Source organism: Typopeltis vanoorti, chromosome 16 (genome assembly GCF_054136105.1).
Source record: "Typopeltis vanoorti isolate ZY-2024b chromosome 16, IOZ_Tvanoo_1.0, whole genome shotgun sequence".
NCBI lineage: Eukaryota > Metazoa > Arthropoda > Arachnida > Uropygi > Thelyphonidae > Typopeltis > Typopeltis vanoorti.
The window spans coordinates 110,506,807-110,527,740 of record NC_143564.1 but is presented as its reverse complement, the minus strand read 5'-3'; the positions used below and the strand labels follow the sequence as shown (position 1 = coordinate 110,527,740).

At 33.7% G+C, this 20,934-nt stretch overlaps 1 protein-coding gene across 2 annotated transcripts in view; it reads left to right on the top strand.

Moving 5' to 3' along the window:
- eIF3j (eukaryotic translation initiation factor 3 subunit j) overlaps positions 1-18,512 on the top strand; it is a 192,270-nt gene extending 173,758 nt beyond the window's left edge. For both annotated transcript variants that reach the window (XM_090406482.1, XM_090406484.1), the window contains exons 8-9: positions 12,775-12,848; positions 18,306-18,512. In XM_090406482.1, the coding sequence (XP_090262608.1) occupies positions 12,775-12,848; positions 18,306-18,413 (182 nt within the window). In that variant the 3' untranslated portion in view covers positions 18,414-18,512. The remainder of the gene's footprint in view (positions 1-12,774; positions 12,849-18,305) is intronic.
- Positions 18,513-20,934: the final 2,422 nt, after the last annotated feature.

Here is a 20,934-nt window from a genome sequence, read left to right as displayed (position 1 = left end):
ATATGTTAAAAATCTGATTTATATTTTCTTTTTCACAAATATTAAAATGTTCTAACCTATGGATCTCTCCAGAACATCCCATTTGGCTTGCATAGTATATGCTGCATGAACAGTGACTCGCAGCACTTTTATAGTAGAATCATTGAAAATGTCAACTGCATTGTGAACGGAGAACCTGTGGAACAAGAAAAACATTTCAGCTACTTAGACATGATTTTTAGTGAAGATGGTAAATTAAATATGGAAATAGATAACAGAATCAACAAAGTTGGTATGGTAGGAAGTCAATTGAATAAATTCATATGGAATAAGAGAGAAATTAATCGGAACACTGTATACAAGACAGTGTTCAAACCAGTTTTAACTTATGGATCTGAGAGCTGGGTTAGAAGTAAAACACTTGACCAAAGACTAGAGACCGCAGATATGAGAGGCCTGAGAAAGATTAGGGGCGTGAACAGATGGCATCAATGGCAATATCATATTAAAAACAATGATATTAGGAAAGATGTTGACATTGTCAGCATCCAGGAATGCGTTAACAGAGCTAATCTCAGATGGTATGGTCATTAAACAGATTGGACGAGGAAAGATTAGCAAAACAAGTGTTCTCTGTCAGGTTGGCGGGAAAACGACCCAGAGGAAAACCAAGATATATGATACGGTACAAAGTGCTTAAGACTATAAAAATATAAGATCTGATAATGTTGTGGTCTTGACAAGTAACAGAACTGATTTGGAGGAAAATTGTAGATAGTAATGATGTAAATTTTTCATGTAGTACTATCATATCCTGTACACCCCTTGATGGTACATGGCAGGAATTTGTTGATGATTATTATTATTTGTTAACTAAGGTGGTGTTTGTAAAATCTTGTTGACCAGCTTGCATTTATTAGGAAGAGTTAATCTGAAATGTGGATGAAATAGTGAAGTTTTCTACTGTTCTGTATGCTTCTTGAAATGCATACAGAACAGTAGCTGTTCTTCGGTATTCTGATTATTCCCACCTTTTTGTAAACGGCAGTGATGAAAGGTAGCATGGAGGTGTGTGTTCCACCATTGTTGGGGGCTTCCTGTATATTGAATTGCCATATTTTAGAGACGTAAAAATATATGCCAGGAAATAGCTTTGTGCTATTGTTTTTAAGCTCCATAGTGAACTTTTATGCAAAGGCGTAGATTATTTTAAATACTTCTTGAACTACTCTAGTGGTTTTGTTGACTAGTTACATGTTGAGAGCCTCCATTCTCATTCGGTTTCAGAGATGCCCTTTGGTTGGAAAGACTCGAGTGTGAATCCCAGGATGTGAAGAACCTTTATCAGACTTTTTAACTGATGGTGAGTTAGCCAGTCTCATATGGAGATGGCAGGATTTTCCAGCCTGGAAACCTGAGTATTTTATCCTGCAAACCAGACAGAAGAACACACTCAATTGACAACCACAGTATACGCTATGCAGATAGGATAACTACCATATCAAAAGCATTAATTAGGGTTCAAACAAGCCGAGTTACTTGACTGTGACAGGCCATTGAGCGTAACATGAAAGGGAAAATAGGAAATAGCCATATGATAAATATGTTATCTGCATAGCACAGTTAACGTTTTTTTTTTCTTCAAATTGGAAGAAGGTGTTTTCCTTGCAGTGTTTTAACTGAATTACAGTATTAACTGAAGGGAAAAGGATTATGAAGTATCTCCAAGGTTTCTCCTTTCTGAACATTTGTGAACAAGTTTATTATATCTTGGCTTGTCTGAAGGTTCCATTACCATGTCCTTTGTTTTTTCAACAAAGTGAATACTTAATGAATTACTCTTTTCTCTACTTCTGGAGAAACCGAGAGAGAAAAATACTTAGCAAGATTCCATATATAAATTGACCAGTAGGGAGCCCATAGTTAGAGCTTGTATTTATTCACAGTACTTGTCTTTGGATTGGAAGAAATTGTTTTCCATGCAGTGTTTTAATTGTATAATAGTATCCAGAGAGAAAAAAATAGGAAATATCTTCAAGGTTTCTTTTTGGATGTATGTGAACAGGTTTATTACATTTAGCTTGTTAGGTCTGAAGATTCCATTACCATGTCCTTTGCTTTTTTTCAACAACGTGAACACTTTATGAATGTTTTCCCTACTTCTGAAAAAACTAGAAGAAAAATTTAGCAAGACTGGAGGTAAGTGAATTTCTAGTGTTGATGAGAGAGATCTTAAAAGGTAATCCTGATTTATGTATTTTTTGAGCTCCTTGGATTCTTGGAATAAGCCAGATGTCTGCAAGATGTACTCTTAGTGCATGATATATGATATTGGATAAAAAGATCGATATGTTAGAACATTTTAAAAATGTGGAAAAGGAGAGAGAACTTAAATCTGGTTTGGTCACAAACCAAAGGCCAGCTCATTTGGCAGAAAACATATTACATGGGGTGGAGTGCTATTCATGCCTACTCAGTAAAATAAAACCAAGGCATCCTTCTGCACAAAGTTTGGTCATCATTCATAAAAAGCTTCATGTATACAGAACTATGTTATGATAAACATTTTGTGGTGGCATGTGACAATAGTAGGCAGCACCTTATGCAATTATTGTTTAATTTTTACCCTCCCAGACACATTAGTTACACACCTACCAAATTGTTCATTGTCCTTTTCTGATTATAGGAAACACACAATGGAAATCGCTCATATATAATCACTCTGTCACCAAGCAATGCAGTATTCTCAAAACTCACACACACACACACACACACACACACAGCCATGGCTATTTGTTCAAATGACATAGTCCTTGCTACTGAACTTGGTACATCACAAACTTTTATATCCAATGGATTCAACTGCTCCCCTATAAAATAGATAAAATGTTGTATGCTCCCTTATCATCCTCCTGAAACTAACACACAAGATCATAGCAAAATTGTTCTTTTCCCTTATATTCAAGGTGTTTCACAAAAAATAGCTGAAATGCAAATATAATCTCCATTCCACTTTCAAATCATCCATCCATCCAACTAGAAACCTTCATCTGCTCTCCTAGCACCAGCTTCTCCTCTACTATGTCCTGGTGTGTATAAAGTTCCTTATGCCTACAACTTAGCCTGCAAGACCAGAATGCCCTTGACATTTCTACACACACACACACACACACATACACACACGCAATTAGTTGTAAGTCGCCAAAGGTTTGAGCGACTGTTTTTAGAATCAGCATCATCTATGAAAAATTCTCCCAACCTCAACAGAGTTGCATTGATTTGCTAAAGATCTTGGAGACTATCATCATTTTACAACCACATTTAGCCTGACTTTTTGGAGTTAACTTTGTTTTTATCCAGTCTCTAGAGGATACTCGTTAGGACATTAGTCCATTTTCGCTTACAGTTTAAATTGTTTCTGCAACTATCTAATTATCTGCTATTTGTAATTTAGTGCTCTCTGAGGTTGCTGGTTGAAATGCACAAAATATCACTAAAAGCAATAAATTAATTATTTGTGTTGCTCTAGTGTTGGTTATACTATAACACTGTCATGAATGATTACTTTATCATTGTGTTACCAGAAGGAGTTGCTTCTATAGTGACCTGTTTTAAAGTTTTGGCTAGCTGCATTGAAAACCGTTATTGTGTGACTAATCATGTACATATCATTCTGCAGACATTTAAAATACTAAAGAAATTTTCATTATCGCTACTTTTTACTGAGAAATTTTGAACCACCAAACTGATATACAGGGTGTTTTGAAAGGGGGGTATACAACTTTGAATGACGATAGATGAACAATTTTTATTACCATTCAAAAGTTCAGTATGGCTGTGCTAAAGTTGTCTGCAAGGATAGAAGTCAATTGCTCACCTATCATCAACATAGAGAATTTTTAGGGAGATTATTTTAGGTGCACCATCCCAAATATCTGTGCAGTATTCAAAGGATGGGCAGATTTGAGATTTATGCCATGAAAGGCTTTGAGGTAAATGTTAGTCTGAGAAGAGAGAGAGATCTGTGTGCGGTGATTTTTTATTTTTATTTTTTTAATTGGTAACCTGAGATCCCTTTTGTGAGAGAAAAGGCAAGACTACATTTTGATGGCATTGAAGGTGACCAGATTGTCCTCGACCTGCTGTTGGTTGATATGGATATCAGCGTTTAAGGCATTGGCTGAAGATGATTTTGAAGTTTTGGATGTCTGAACACTGCATGGTTTGTCAAATGAGTAGGATGAATGGAGAGTACCAACATTGGCAAAACTGTGGATAGGATTAGTGGCGATTGAGAGTAGGTCATTCATGTATAGGAGAAAAGGAAGGTCATAGTACGGAACCCTGAGGTTCTGTACTATTGGTGGCAAAGCTTGAAAAGAGGAAACCATTCACCATGACCTCAGAGAAAGCTGGCTACCCAGTTACATAGAATAGTAAGTAGACCCAATGATGGCGATTTGCTTAGCAGGCCTTGATGCAATCAGAAACTTTAGAAATGTCGAGCAACAGCGCGTGTTTCTCTGAACCTTACCATGGCATGTGTCAATTCGTGGATGATGTATGCTAAGAGGTCAGCAATGTGTCTTGAATGGCAGAATCTATACTGGGGTCCTCTGGGTAATGGAAAGGTTGCCTGTTGATGAATTTCTCCATTAGTTTGGAGTGAATTTAGGTGATAGCAGTTGGTTGGTAGTTTGATGGTATACTTTTGTCTCCTGTTTTTCTCTGCATAAATGAAACTTACCACATGTGGTAAGCTGCATTTTTTTCTACAGCTGCTTTGGTACATTTTCTTTAAAGCAGGACATGGAAAGTGGGCAGGAATTTTAGGTAGAATTGGGGAATGAAGGGCTTTGTGCCAGTGATGATAATTTCTGAGATTTACTCAGAGCAGATGTGTGGGTCAGAAGAAACAGAAGCAGTAGTCAGACTGTCGAAATAAAAGTAGAAATTCTGGAAGTCATCCCACTTGTTATTTTTATAGTGCCAAAGTACACGAGGTTGGGAGTGGTTGGAAGAAGGGCAGGTCTGTAAGAGAGGAGACTTGCACAAGATTGTGATCTGAGTTGCTGAGAGGATAGGTGACCTCTTCAGTGTATCTGGAAGGAGAACTGGTTAAAATATTAGGAGAATGAAGTTGATTATCAGGAATTCAGATAGGTAGAGGTACGATTGTGTTAGGTTATTGCTTATAGCAAGGGCATTTCATTCAGCTTGGTCAGTGGAGTTGTGGACAATTAAAATCACCTTCCAGATAACCTGACTTCTTGGATAGCTGGATTGCAGATGGTTAAACTCCATGACGAAGAAGGCGTGAGGAGGTCAAAATGATTTTTGGAGTTTGGAGACTTAGATTGCTTTTTGAGGAGATTTATTTTCGTTCAAAGTGGCAGTGTTTGTAGGATTCATTATTGGGTCATTTATTGTTCCCTGGAAAGAAACTCTTGGATATGACACCTGTGCAATAATGTGGCCTAGACTCTGCCTTCCACATACCGCTGCTCAGACTCCCTCTCTGGGTATGACCTGGCAGAGTAAGTAGCATTTGGATTATGCAGCACTTAACCAGGAAGCCTCCACTCATTACTGTCAGGTTCAAGCCAGTATGCTATTTAGCAGCTCGCTTGCAGCACCATCATTTTTACTGGTGTACCCTTGAAGAATCTCACTCATACTGCATGGAGAGGAGGACAGGCATGTTCTTATATATTCTTATCTATTAATAATTGTCAAGTCTTTTCTAAACCGAAATATGGTTCTGTTGCTGATGCTGTTGTAATTCTCATATTTGTAATCTCTAGTCTACAGTCAGTTACTTTGATTGAACACTAGTTTAGTCAGTTTTTGAACAGTAGTATCTTGTATCCTGTTGGCTTTTTATTTATTTATTTTTTATGCAAATCCTACCTATGAAAAGTTAAAAACTAATGATACATTTAATAGTACAGGTGAGCTAAGGATTAAAGAATATGTTTCCCCTACTTCAGCCAACAAACTTGGAACTTTCTCAAGCCCCCATTAAGCACAGTGGTTATTGTCTCATACTGGGAGCCATAGCAATAGCCTGTTGTTTGGAGAGTGAAGATTCTAATCCACTCTGCCAACCAAGTCAGCTGTTTTGGCTGATTTCAGTCTTATTCCATATAAATTTTTATGGCTGACTCCTCACAATACCATTTTTACTTATTCTATTACCTCTTTTAATTTTAATTTTCCATCTTCATTGAATATTGTGCCTAAATGAGAATAGTTTATTTTCTGTTTTACTTACCTATTTTCATTTAGTATTTAGCTATATTTTTACTCAATCACACACTAATTTAGAATTTTGAATGTGCAAAGCAGCTGAAAGCAAGATGGATAATCATCTTTAGTGTCTAATTAAAAAAAGAAAAGAATTAAATGCTGAATGGAAACAAATTGAATTTTACTTGACAAGAAATTATATTATTGTTTTTAACCTTTCTAAACTGTAAACAGAAATTATTCAACCAACACTCATGAGGAGCACTACTTCCATCTTGAAACACAACACTACTTCCATTTAATTCTTCAAACTTATGCTTACTCTCTGCCCTTCAATAAAAAGGAAGAAACTGAGGTTGTTTCTGTACTCCTGTTAATAATTAAGCAAAAAAAGAAATGCTCACTTTTTCCCCCAATTGTCACTCTATCAAATGTGACATTTTTGCCTTTTGATTTCTTTTTTATTTTCCATGATCTGTCATATCCATTCACAGTCTGTATCATTACATAATTTTGTCAGTTATTTACATCTTGATCAGAGTAGTTTAATTTTTATTGTTCCTGACAGGGACATCAAAGAAATTGGAGGACATTTTGTTCTAAATAATTACAATTTGGACAGGAATGTCTACTTCTATAGAATCTACTATAGGTGTACTAGCATTTAGATAAAAGGGAAAAGATAAGCAGAGATCCATTCCAACAGTACATAACAGTAGGGAAAAACATCACATTAGCAAATGTCTTATAACCAATTTGCCAATCTGGTGGGCCAAATGGATAGCAGCTCTTCTATCCGATCTATATGCGATGAATTCAACTGTAGCATGAATGTATGTGAATCTTTACAGCTCATAGGCGATTTTCATTTCCCACTTCAAAACCTCTGCTCAGCATACCAATTGTGGAGCCCTCTAAGTAGCTTGAAAAGTACCTTAAAATCAAGCAGCATACACAGTACTTTATTTTGTATTACATTTATATTGCAGTAGTTTTAATTTTTAAGAATGCCTTTATCTTACTGATAACTGATACAAATAAAGAGAGATATTTATACAGATCAAGTATTACTGCAAGAACCGAATGCCAATCATTTACATTTTCTTTGTTTACGCATGCATATTCCCCAGAAATATTATATGATCTTTTGTTGAACCTTATACCTGGTGTCTCCATTACGCATTCATGAAGACAGCACATCATCTGCCCTTTGGTTGGAAAAACGTGGGTTTTGAATCCTTGTAATAAACATTTATAAGGGTTTATCAACTGAAGGAGTTAGTTGGTTTTGTAAGATGATAGCATTTTCATCACAAAAACTCACTCAGTTGGTGTTTTTTTTTTTTTTCCCTTGCAAAACAGATTGAACTAGCTGGAGAACGTATGCATGCAACTATACGTGTAGTATAGTTGCATATGTTCATATAGTATAGTTGCATATAGACTGTCCTTTGATGCCAAAGCCACAAGCAATTCTGGCTTTAAATCTGCTATGTCATCCATCAATATATTTGACATGCTCCAAGTTTATTTTAGATCTCTGTGGAAGTCTAACCTATATTTTTTTGAGTGGACAGCTCAAAACTTCACAGACCAAGCTGGAAGAGAAGCTGATTTGTTTGCTGTCAGTAATGTTCTAATGAAAATTGTTAATCCACCTACCAGAATTCCACATACAGCAAACCGCAACTACACCAATGCCATCTACCACCCACCAGTATTTTCACAGACAATCACAAACATCCATTCCCACAGCGGGATTCAAACCTACAGCCTTTTGGCTGGAGAGCGGATACTCTAAACACTCAGCCAACCAGGTCGGCTGTAGATAGTATATATGTAGATAGAAGATTGAATAGGGTAGACAGTGGGTTGTGTGGAAAATATAGAATGTCCTCTCATGATTATTTCTTGGACTCCTGGCAGTGGTGATATGTAACAATAATATATATTAACCAAATAACAGCAAATGAAAATTTCTACCTAAAACTGGAGTCTTGATTGATTTGTTGTGTAATTTATGTGCTTTTATAATTTAGAAGACTTCTGTAGGTAAAAAAATATATATATAATTGATATGAATTCATGCATCTAAACAGACTTGACTTGAACATTGATATTGTGGTAAAATCACATATTTAACACACAACTATAGTACACCCACAGATTCTACACTTCTGTGCATGTCAAAAGAAGGAGAATCCATTCCGATAATAGGATAATCAATCCGTATTGTGGATGAGTGTTTATTATTACACGTCAGAAAATTAACTTCTACATGTTTTTAAAGTGGTAACTATTTTGCTTGCATAACAGTTGGAAAATTTTATGTATAAAGCACGTGATTTCGCGTGTTGGTAACCAATTCATACATCGCCTTATTTTTTTCTCCCCTTCAACATGAATTGACTCTTCTTGGCAGTCTGCCAACAACAGCTCTTGCTTATGTGGTCGGACTATACCACTATAATAATATGTTTGCTTCACAGGAGAGCTTTTATCATGGGGGGGGGGTAGACAGAGTGACTGAATATTCTTTCCCAAGCTGTTTAAAATAAAAGTTTAAAAGTTCATATTATTTGAATTTTATTTTCATTTTCTGCAATTTCACTTCAAAGGTTACAAATCTTTATTGACTGTTAGTGTTAAAAGAAGAAAATATAAATAAATAAATTGTGTCAGGTGGACATTTTGCTTGATCACAACTCTGATCAAGTCCTAACCCGTCACTTTTGGTGGAGATATGTAGACGACGTATTCATAATGTGGAAACACATTGTGGCTGAGATGACAGAAACTGTTACACGATTTTCTGTCATCTATTAACTACTTCTACCATAAAATCAAATTCACTTTAGAACTTGAAAATGAACGAAAATGACCTTTTCTAGATGTTGTAATTACGAAAAAAGCAGACAGAGGCATTTCTCTTGGGGGGGGGATACTGTAAGCCAATTCATACGGTTTTCTCCTCGTTGCACCATATTTCACAAAAATTAGGTATTGTACATACGCTGACAAAAGAGGGCAATCTCTATTATATAAGAGATGAAGGAACACTAACCAAAGAATTGCATTCTATTCTCCAACTATTGATCAACAATGGATACCCTAAAAACATGGTAGAAAGAATACTATTCTGTAATCCCTCTCCATAAAATATTCATGACATTCATTACAGAGCTTCGGCTTCTATCCCTTTTATTGGCAGACTTTCGCTAAAAATTGCAAATCTCATGTCATTATAGTGGCCTTCAAACCCATTATGATAGTACGAAATCTGTTACACTTGCCCAAGGACCAGAATCCTTTCAACAAATACCCTGAAGTTTACAATATTCTGTTTTTGTGGCATTAATTACATAGGACAAATATCGAGAAGTTTAGAAATAAGACAAACTTAACATAATTGGCGGTGTCATTAACGACAGAGAAGACAGCCCAGGTCTGGCATTCCATTTCTCCCATACTCATCACAACACTGAATGGGACAAGAGCCCCATGCCATATATAGAAGGCAACTTCAGCATCCGCAACATCAAAAAGGCTACGATGGTAATCCACTCACAAGGCACTCTCTACAGAAACCAACGAATGATTTTGTGTGACATTTGGAAGTCACTTATCAGATCTTTAAGCACCTGGGACATTAATTTTTCTGTTATCTGGCACACCTGCTGAACAATGACTGACCATGTGCCAGATTCCTCGCTCCACGTGTTTCTGTATTTTTGTGTAATGGTTCCTACACATTTGTTGTTTTTAGTTATGTAATGATTCATATTTAACACTTGTTGTATATTGGTGTGTTCATCCTAACGCAGATGAAGCCACTAGCTTAAGTGGCAAAACAAGTAGGTTTTATTAAATAATTATTACGACATATAGACCAAATGTTAGTTATTTTTGATACACTACTTTTTTGGTCAAAAAAAAATAAACATACTCAAGTAAAAGAATTCTTTAAAACAATGCAGGATGTATGTTGCTGAACTAATATTTCACACCTTAAGTTAGCAATATGCTGATTAAAATCGAGTCAATAAACTTGTCAAAAAAAAAAAAAGTTTAATAAATAAAACACGAACAGAAAAGAATATCAAGCAAAAAGTATAATTTCTCTAATAAGTACTTTAGTTCAAATACTCCATTGACTGGAGATTGGGCATGAACATGCACACTGTCTCTTTAAATAATTTAAGAATGTTATTAGGTTGATTTAGAATACTGTATCCATACACAGTGAACAGAATATTCTTCTCATCCAACTAAAATCTACTTCACTGCAAACAAATTTAAGTTTTCTTGCATTGTGTGCTAATCCCTTAAGAATAAGTTAGGTGAAAAGTTTAAAATATTTTTCATTTTTTCTCTCTCTCTCTCTTGCTCTTACAAAGTATATTAAAGGGTGTGAGATTGAAGATATCTGAATTGTCTCTGCATAAGTATAACAGTTTTCTCCAGATCAAGGAGCACCTTAAAATGATTCAAGATGTGGAGAACTTTTATAAACGTTTTTCAGGGAAACTGGCCAGAAGAACATGTGTAATTAACAGACAGTATACACTAATCTCATAGCCTTAGTTGCTTCAGCCATAATTCGAAAACATCAGCCTTAGAATGACTGATGATTAAGAATAAATCATCCTGATAAATTGATGACAGATTGAGAATTTGTAGACTGCAAATACTAGCATACAGGAGAAAGAGGGAGTGATATGATCGAGACTTACAAACTTCTGAAAGGGTCGTACAGAATTTCAGTTGATGGAATTTTTCATTTTATGGAGGGTGAGGAACGGACGAGAACACTTGGAAGCTGAGAATGAATGATGCTAAGAAGGGAAGGCTAGATTTTTCTCTCATAGAGTGGTGTATGATGCCAATGGATTTCCATTGGATGTTGTGTTCAAGCAGTGTGAATGAATTCAAGAACAAGTATGATAGCTGGTGTGTGTAGCATATGACCTCCCTCAATGAGTCCCTGACTCCCTGGAGGTCTTTCTTAATAATAGTAATAAATATAAGCTTATAATTCTGTGCCTAAAAATGATTCACTAAAAGATAGCAATGTTCTTCAAAATGCTGATATAAAATTTAAAATAGTTTCTTCAAGAAAGAATATAAGAATCCTATAGAGCTTCTATATTTTGTACTTATATTTGTGATCTTGAAATCATATTAGAAAGCATTAAGAAAAACACCACATGGCTTTTGAAGGCTTGTTGTTATTATAATGTGCTTGTTAAAATTCCTCCTTGCGATTTTTACTGTAGGATGAGTACCGGTGTTTAAGTAAATTGAGAATAAATGCTAATATTATTTTATCACATAAAAAATAATAATGTCATCCAAAGGAAGCAAGTCCGATTCTTCTACAGCTAGCAAGAAAAGAAAAACATTGACTTTGGAAACAAAACTCAACATTATTAAGGATTTTGAAAGCGGAATGAAAATTTGTGAGCTAGAAAGAAGTTTGATCTACAGAATCCACAGTAAGAACAATCATAAAAGAAAGATTTACAGATTTTGGAGGACATAGATTCTAACAAGGAACGAATTGTAGCCACAAGGTAAGGAATAAAAAAATCATTAGCTTGCTATGAAGAAATTTTGCGTGACAAGAAAAAGACATTATGCTGTCAGACGAATCTATTAGATGTTATGAAACCATTGACATCGAAATAACTTTTTTTTTTATCTACGAAAGACTACAATTATGATTATATTTCTTAAAAAATATAGGTGTTTTTTTGTAAACCTTTGGTCCCAATTAACTAATATTTTTTATGATTGTATGCAAAATTATACCCGAGTTACGCGAATTCGACTGGCGCACTTTTTGTTGGTCTCACTTACCGCGTAACTTCGGGGTATGACTGTATAAGATTTGAGAATATTGGAGACCTAACAAATAGGTTAATTTGGACACATCTTGATGATGCATGTTAGGAATCGGTGATACTTTTAAAGGAAATAAAGTATTAATTAAATATGTAAGTACACTTTGTATTCCAGACATTTTTTATATCAGTTTTGAAAATCTATAGCATATTTTAAAACTGTTGGTGGGCTGAGGGTTTGAATCTTGAATCTGTGAATTCTACTCTCTAGAGACTGAAGATGGATTTTTGGTTTTCAATAAGCAGGATGGCAGTTTTTTTTTTTAATTTTGGAAAACTAGCAATAATGTAACTAAATGCTGGCTTTCATTCTCATTTACAATTTACTAGTGGTATGTTGTTTTATTGGATAGAATAGCAGATAGTATTTCTGAAGGGAAAAAAAAATTAGTGTACATCTGTACTTTTTGTTTAAGTATGCAAATAAATTTTCTGCAGGTCTGCTCCTAGTAGTTAATTTGTGGATTTTTTTCTATATTTCTGCTGTTGTAATTTTGTAATTTCATCTTTTTGCTAAAATTTTTTATCTGTTGAATTTTCAGGCTTTCTATTTAATATAAAAATAAATAAAGCAAGTTATTATTGATTGTAGTACTACAGTGAAATAATGTTTTGATTAAATACAATATGTATTTTTTTATAGTGGAAAGTGATGATATTAAAAAACTTACTAGTACACTTAATGCCTTAGCAAATGAAAAAGTGAAAGCCCAGAAAGTAAGTAGTAATATAAAATATTGAATTCATATTTCACTAAGAACATGAAATTGTATTTTGATTTTAAAGTGGTTGCCAATATCTTTTTTCTTTTATAAAATAACTGTTACTAAATATTTCTCACTGTGATGTGATGAGAATTAATTGTTTTCGGTGTATTTGAATTTTTTTTTTTTAAATCTAAGAAACATTTTAAATAGCCATTAACTTACAAAGTAAACCATGCTTGCAATTCTTGACCCTTGCATATAATTTTGCAAGGGTCAAGCTGCTATTGATGCCATCTCAGGAAAGTTCGAACTGCTCTGGGTGGTGACTTTTCCAATAATGCATGATATTATACATACCTGAGAAAGTGTGCTCTGCATTGTGAGATACTAAGACAACTGGATATAAAGTCAACTGCTGTTATATAAGTAGCACTGTCATGAAGATATTTTATAACTTTTGTTTCTTTACACTTGTTTCTTTACTAAAATAAGGATAAAAACTATAACTGTCAAATATAATTTACTTTTGCTTACCTTTCCCAGTGAAATATCTTGCTACTGCAATTATATAAAAATGTTGTTGCATTCTTTATGCAAAAGCTATAGAAATGAGGATCATGTAGTTAGACTAGAAAACATTCTCACAGTAACTTTGGAAATGTTTTATATTATAAGACTTCACAAATTTCACTCTCTTATAGATATGTGGAGTGAGGTTTGCTTAAAGGTTAAAACTAGATAATTAGAAGGAGACCTCCTTCGCTTCTCACCTAATGTCCAGTTTTCACCTTGTGCACCCCATTAGTATGTATATGGTTGGATACTAAACAAACGAGGAGGGGCTAGCAATTTGGGATTTAGCTGACCAAATTTTATTCTTGACCTGTTGTATCATTATTTTTTTTTTATTTTGTTTACAAAATAAAAAATTTATTTACAAAAATATTTTGGGAAAATTTGGAGAAAATAGCAAAGCTAATAATAATGGCAAATACCTGTTGGACTTCTGCTCAGGACATGGACTGGTTATTACTAACACCATGTTCCAACATAAAAATGTGCACAAATTCACATGGAGAAAAGAGGCTAGGAATAAGAAAATTCTCATTGACTATGTTATTGTTGATAGTGATGTTTTCTCCCTGGTGCAGGACACCTGAGTGTACATAGGATTTGAAATTGGAAACGATGACTATTTAGTCTTGAGCAGGATAAAATTGAATTTCATATTGAAAAGAATAACATGTAAGAAAGTTTTAAAGCGAAGTTGAGCAGCTCTCAGATATGAACTGTAGACTAACATATACAAAGATTATTGAAGAAAAAATGAAAGAGTTTGAGAACAGGAACCAAACCTTGGAGATTCAGTGGCAAGCCTTGAAGGAAACCCTGATTGATTCAGCAAGAGAGGCATGTGGTGAGGTTGTCTGCAAGGATAGAAAAATCAGGACTCCATGGTGGACCCAGGAAGTTAAAAGAGGCAGTGAAGCAAAAGAAGAAAGCATATCAAAAGTTCCTGGCAAATAAGTCAGCTTGTGCTCTTAGAGAATACAGAGACAAATGTAAGAAAGCGAAACATTGTGTAAAACTAGCTAAACATTATATCATAATATCAAAAGTCATGGAAGATTTTAGCAAGAACACAGAAAATAAATATCAAGAAGGTTGTAAGATATTCTGGAGGTTGTTGAAGAAGCTTGGAAATGGAAAAGAGTGCTGTAAAAGGAGTTAGAGATGATAAAGGTGACATGAAAACAGGAGAAAAAGATACCCTTGAAGTATGGAGTAATTACTTCGAAAAATAGCTAAATGAAACAAGCAGTGATAGGGTAAACAGCACTCAACAGGCATACAGTCAGGAATACATATCCATACTTGAAGTAGAAAAAGCCATCAAAGGCTTGAAATGTGGAAAGGCAGCAGGAGTAGATGATATTAGACCAGAAATGCTGAAGTATGATTGTATAAAAGTCTTACAGTGGCTGCACTGCATAGTTCAGAAAGCCTGGACAGAGGGACGAATTCCCGATGATTTGAGTAGAGCTCTAATAGTGCCCATATATAAAAATGGAAATAAAACTGAATGTGAGAATTACAGAGGTATTTTCCTACTGAGTGTTCCTGGCAAGATATATGCAAGTATACTTGATAAACGTGAGAAGAATTGTGGAAGAAAAGCTTGGTGAAGAACAAGCTGGATTCAGGTCAAATAGAGACTGTCAGGATCAGATCTTCACTTTACGACAAATAGTCGAGAAAGCATGGGAATATAACAAATATCTGTATTTAAGTTTTGTCGATTTGGAAAAGGCATATGACAAGGTGCCAAGAGAGAAGCTATTCAATACGCTGCAGTTATAAAATGTCAATGGGGCATTATATCAAGCAATACTTAGTCTTTGTTTGAGTTGTAAGTTGGCAGTTAGAATTGAAGGAAATACAGGAAGATGGTTTAATATTAAATCAGGTGTGAGACAAGGATGTACATTATCCCCTCTGTTATTCATTATCTATATGGATCACATTATGAAAGAAAGTGGTATTAAACATGATATCAAAATTGGAGATGTTAATGTCAGCTCTTTGCTTTATGTGGACGATGTTATACTTCTAAATAAATTTGCTACAAGTCTGCAAGATTCTCTGACTAAATTGAATAACTGTTGTAATAGATATGGTATGAAGGTCAGCAATAAAAAGACAAAGACAATGAAAATAGGCAGAATCATTGAAAATGTCAACTGTGTTGTGAATGGAGAACCTGTGGAACAAGTAAAACATTTCAGCTACTTAGGCACGATTTTTAATGAAGATGGTAAATTAAATATGGAAATAGACAACAGAATCAACAAAGCTGGAATGGTAGGAAGTCAATTGAATAAATTCATATGGAATAAGAGAGAAATTAGTCGGAACACTAAATTAGCTGTATACAAGACAGTGTTCAAACCAGTTTTAATTTATGGATCTGAGAGCTGGGTCAGAAGTAAAACACTTGACCAAAGACTAGAGGCCGCAGATATGAGAGTTCTGATAAAGATTAGGGGCGTGAACAGATGGCATCAATGGCAATATCATATTAAAAACAAGAATATTAGGAAAGAACTTGACATTGTCAGCATCCAGGAATGCGTTAACAGAGGTAATCTCAGGTGGTATGGTCACTTAAACAAAATGGGCGAGGAAAGATGAGCAAAAAAATGATCTCTGCCAAGTTGGCAGGAAAATGACCCAGAGGAAGACCAAGATATAGGTGGATTGATACGGTACAAAGTGCCTTAGACGATAGAAATATAAGACCTGGTAAAGTTGGAGTCTTGTCAAGTAACAGGCTGATTTTGAGGAAAATTGTAGATGGGAAGTTAGTAATGATGTAAATTTTTCATGCAGTACTATCATATCCTGTACACCCCTTGAGGGTATATGGCAGGAATTTGATGATGATGATGTAAACACAAGAAAACATTCCGTTTGCACCGAAAAAAATTGACAGAATTAGAATATAAAATAAAAAATTGGATAACAAATCATCGAAACATGGGAATATCTGTTTCTACGAAAACGATAATTTTTGAAGCGAAACGATGGGCAACTGCTAATGGGATTTTAGATTTTACCAGATCACCGTCTTGGTGCTTTAGATTTATGAAAAGACATGGGTTGTTAATGCGTACAAAAACCACTCTATCCCAAAAATTGCCAGCTGACTATGAAGCTAAAATTATAGAATTCAATAGATTTGTCATATCAGCGAGAAGGTAATTTAACTTTGAGCTTAATCAAATTGCTAACATAGATGAAGTGCTTCTAACTTTTGATGTTCCTTCAAATCGGACAGTAGATTCAAAAGGCACCAAATCAATAGTGATCAAAACAACATGTCACGAAAAAACTCACTACAGTATAGTTTTAGCTTGTTGCGCGGACGGAACGAAACTATCCCCTCATGTTAATCTTCAAGAGAGAAACGTTACCGGGAGATGAAATTCCTCATGGCATTATTATCCATGTTCAAGATAAAGACTGGATGGACGAAACAGGAATGAATTTATGGATACAAAAGATATGGGCAAAACGTCCAGGTGCGTTGTTTAAAAAGCCTGCGATGTTAGTGTGGGATCAATTCAGATCAATTCTAAAAGAAATGAATACAGAATTAGCTGTCATTCCTGGGGGCCTTACAAGTCAATTACAGCCCTTGGATGGATCTATTAATAAACCATTCAAAAATTTTTACGCGGGAAGAGTGGAACAAATGGATGGCAAAGCCAAATCACGATGTTACAGCAACAGGACGTATGAAACGGCCAACAATTTCATAAGAATGTACCTGGGTAAAAAATTCATGGGAAGCTGTGAAAGAAGAGACTATTATAAAGTAAGGATAAGTAATGTGATGGATGGTACCAAAGATGATGCAGTTTTTGAAGGGAGTGACAACAATAGTTCAGAAGAAAGTAATATGAACTGTGACATTAATGAGACCAGTGATAGTACTGCGAGTGAAGATGAACTGAATATTGCTAATACAAATGATTGTAACAATATATAAAAATTAAGTAAGAATTTGTAAATATCTTTATATAATAAAATATTTTTTTCTAAAAATCATCTAATAAATTTGGGGTGCATCTTATCGTCCGAAAAATACGGTAGTTTATAATTCAGAACAAATATCAAAACATAGAGAGAGAGAAATGCAGCAAGAAAGCAACATCATAAATGACCAGTTCAAAAAACTGTGCATCATTTGATTCACGGGACCGTCATGTCACTAAAATAGTCATTTGAGTTAATGATTGCAGGTCATTGTAAAGCAAAGCATCATAAGATAAGATATTGATGTACATAATCTTTTTTATCAGTTTGAAATGGTAAGTCCGCATAATGATTGCATTCTCTGTTATTGATATCAGCTAATGTTAGCGTTTCCGTTAAAATTAGAAATGAAAATGGAATCATTTTTGTGAATTTACTAGTTTCATTCTTTAGTCACTACCTGCATTGAAACTCTTGAATTTTCTAATTTTTCAGGGCTACTTAATCCCAGAAAATTACCTTATTGCATAATTTTGCAATCATTTGTTCCACTAGGAAGTGGACAAATAATTTGATTTCTCAATCACTTAGTAGTCTGCATATTATAAAAAAGAGTGATGCTCTTTGTTGATTCAAGTATTAAACTGTTTCTTATTCTTAATTTAAAACAATAATATGTTTCTAAAGACAGATGATTAGCAGTAGGTGGATTCTTATAAGTATCTTTAACAAGTCTGAATTACAAAATACTTTTTTTATATTTACTTGGAAACATATGCAATCTCAATTTTGGTTTTAGATCTAAACTAAATAACACCAAGTTTGTATTTAAGTATATTGTACTATATAAAACTAAAGAAATTAAAAATGGTAAGGCTTATTCATTTTACCTATGTAAAATTTCATTTGTGATTTTTTTTTTTTTTAGTCTACTAAACATAAAAAGAAGACCAAAGGAAGAGTTACTTTGAATGTAGGAAGAGAAGGAGATTATGAATTATCTAATTATGGAGATGAATATGAAGATTTCATATAAGCTTTCTGGGGTTGCACTATCTGCAGCTGTCTGAAAAAATTGGGCCTGTACATTCACTTGTTATATAAAATGGTTAATAAAAGCTTTATAGGTTAATAAGTAATGACTCTTGAAATTTGAACAGGTAATTCAAAATGGATTGCTGAAGGCATTTTATTAATATACCATAGCAAATTTGAAAATATTTACTGTGAATACTTGTTTACCTATCTCACTTTCTTCCTCAACATACTACATTCACAGCTTCCATTATATCTAAAGGCTATTGGTGTTGACCTGAATGTTGCAGTTGTTGAAAATTGGTAGATTGATATGGTTTTTAGTGTATATTTTTTTTATATTCTGATTATATATATATATATATATATATATTTATTTATTATTTTTTGGTATGTATGTAAATTATTTTTGTCTTAAAGTAAATACTTATGATTAAGGTCAATATTATTTTTTAAAAAAGTCAGTGCTGATGTTTAAAAAAATGCTAGGAAATTGGGGGGTGGGGAGGTACTTCTTTACAGCATTAATATACTTCTGTGCAAATAATTTTTACATACCAAATAAAATGACAAGCGATTATGAATTAATAATATAATTCATAATCTCTTGCCAAATCTGCTTAAACAGAATCATTAGAAACTTTTTTGCAGCATTATTATCAAACTTTCACTATTAATCAGAATTTTGCCAAATCTGATAGGACATTTTCAAAACAATTACATTTCTATTTTGTTACACTTGCAGTTTATCTGTAGAATAAACAAATAAGTTTGTTTAAACGTTCCAGACACATTTTAATTGGGTTTGAGGGATATTAGAATTATAATTCAAGCATTGTTATTGTGTAAAATAAAAAAAAAAAAAAAAAAGATGTCTCCTCCTTTTGAAGTAATTTGATGAAGGCACCTAAATGAATTTATTCGGCAGAGCAGCACTGTCAGTCTTGTTTGCATATACATTTATTTATATTGCTATTGCTTTCCTCCATTTGAATAGTGATTCCCCCCCCCCTAATAATGATGTAAGTGAAGTTGAATGTTAAATCAAATTTTGATTTTGGGAATGTATCATCTTTTCATAACATGTAAATATATGGGAGAAATATGTCCAGTTTGCATTATTTTCCAGGAAAACATCACAGCAGTATGATTTTGTGATGTTTGGCCAGTGCTTGGAAAGACTTCAGTTTAAATCTTTTATAAGCCTTTATACTAGCTTTTTAACTGAACATGGACTAGCCAGTCCCACATGGAAGGGTTCTCATCCACCAAAATATGCCAGCAAACGTGCATTTAACAGACATTCTACACACTGGCTTTGTGTTCATGTTGCTTTACGTGTAATGCACGTATATTTTCTGAGATAACAAACTGACATTTACTCATGAATTGCATTGAAAATTGTAAGCAGATTAATTGATGAATTAGTTTATTCCAATCACAAGCTTCCAAGGGTATTTTTCTCAAGGTTAAATTTCATCATTAAGAACATAAGAACTTTAGTTATTCAACACTTTAAATTATAAAGCAGTCATTTCATTTAGTTTATGGTTTAGAAATTGTTCTTATGCATAATTATTAGTTTTAAAGTTTAATACAACTTCTTTTATTATTTATTAAATATACAAAACTCAGTACAGTATTAGCAGTTTCGTTAAACATTTTTTATAAATCCATCTAATATTAAACTTTCTTTGTTAAAAAAAAAACAATTATTATAAAGAACTGATAAATTGTCCTTGAGAATATATTGGCAACATGGTCAAAGTAACAAAAACATGTCCCATGTGGACAAGTGTCTCTACAGTACTCTAGATTACAGTGCTTCCCAAACTTCTGGATGCTTTTGAAAAAATTAAAATATTTCATGGCCCCCCTCGAAAAAAAATCGTAATATAGACATATTATTATAACATTTATTGTATTTATATTCAATACAAAACATACACAGCAAATATTGCAAAAATCAAATGCAAATATTACATTTTTAGCATCTTACATACACATTTGACATGGCACATATTATCTCATATTTTTATATAGATGGATATATTGTTATTGTACATTTTCAGTACAAGCACATGAAATAAAACGATTAGTAATAAAGAAAGAATTAAAAACATAAAAGAAGTTGAATAACAATTTACTGTGATGGATGTGTTTCAATACTGCTACACAAAGCCAATATCAGTTGAAATAGTTTAAACTGCAATTCTTGATAGATTTCTGCTTTGAAATGAAACGTATATGAATAAGCATATATTTACTAATGTTCATTAAGCGCCGAAATATGCAGGAAGCAAAATTTGTGAACCCGCACCAATGTGTGATTTTTTCCATTAAAAAATAACAAAAAAATAATAATAAATAAAAATTAAATACATTTCTTTTAAGATAAAAAAAAATCTACTTAGTCTTAAAACATTTTTTTTTTTTTTTTTTTTTTTTTTTTTCCACGGCTCCCCTCAACAAAACCTACGGCCCCCATCAAGTGAAATTCCCTTTTCATTTGATGTATACTG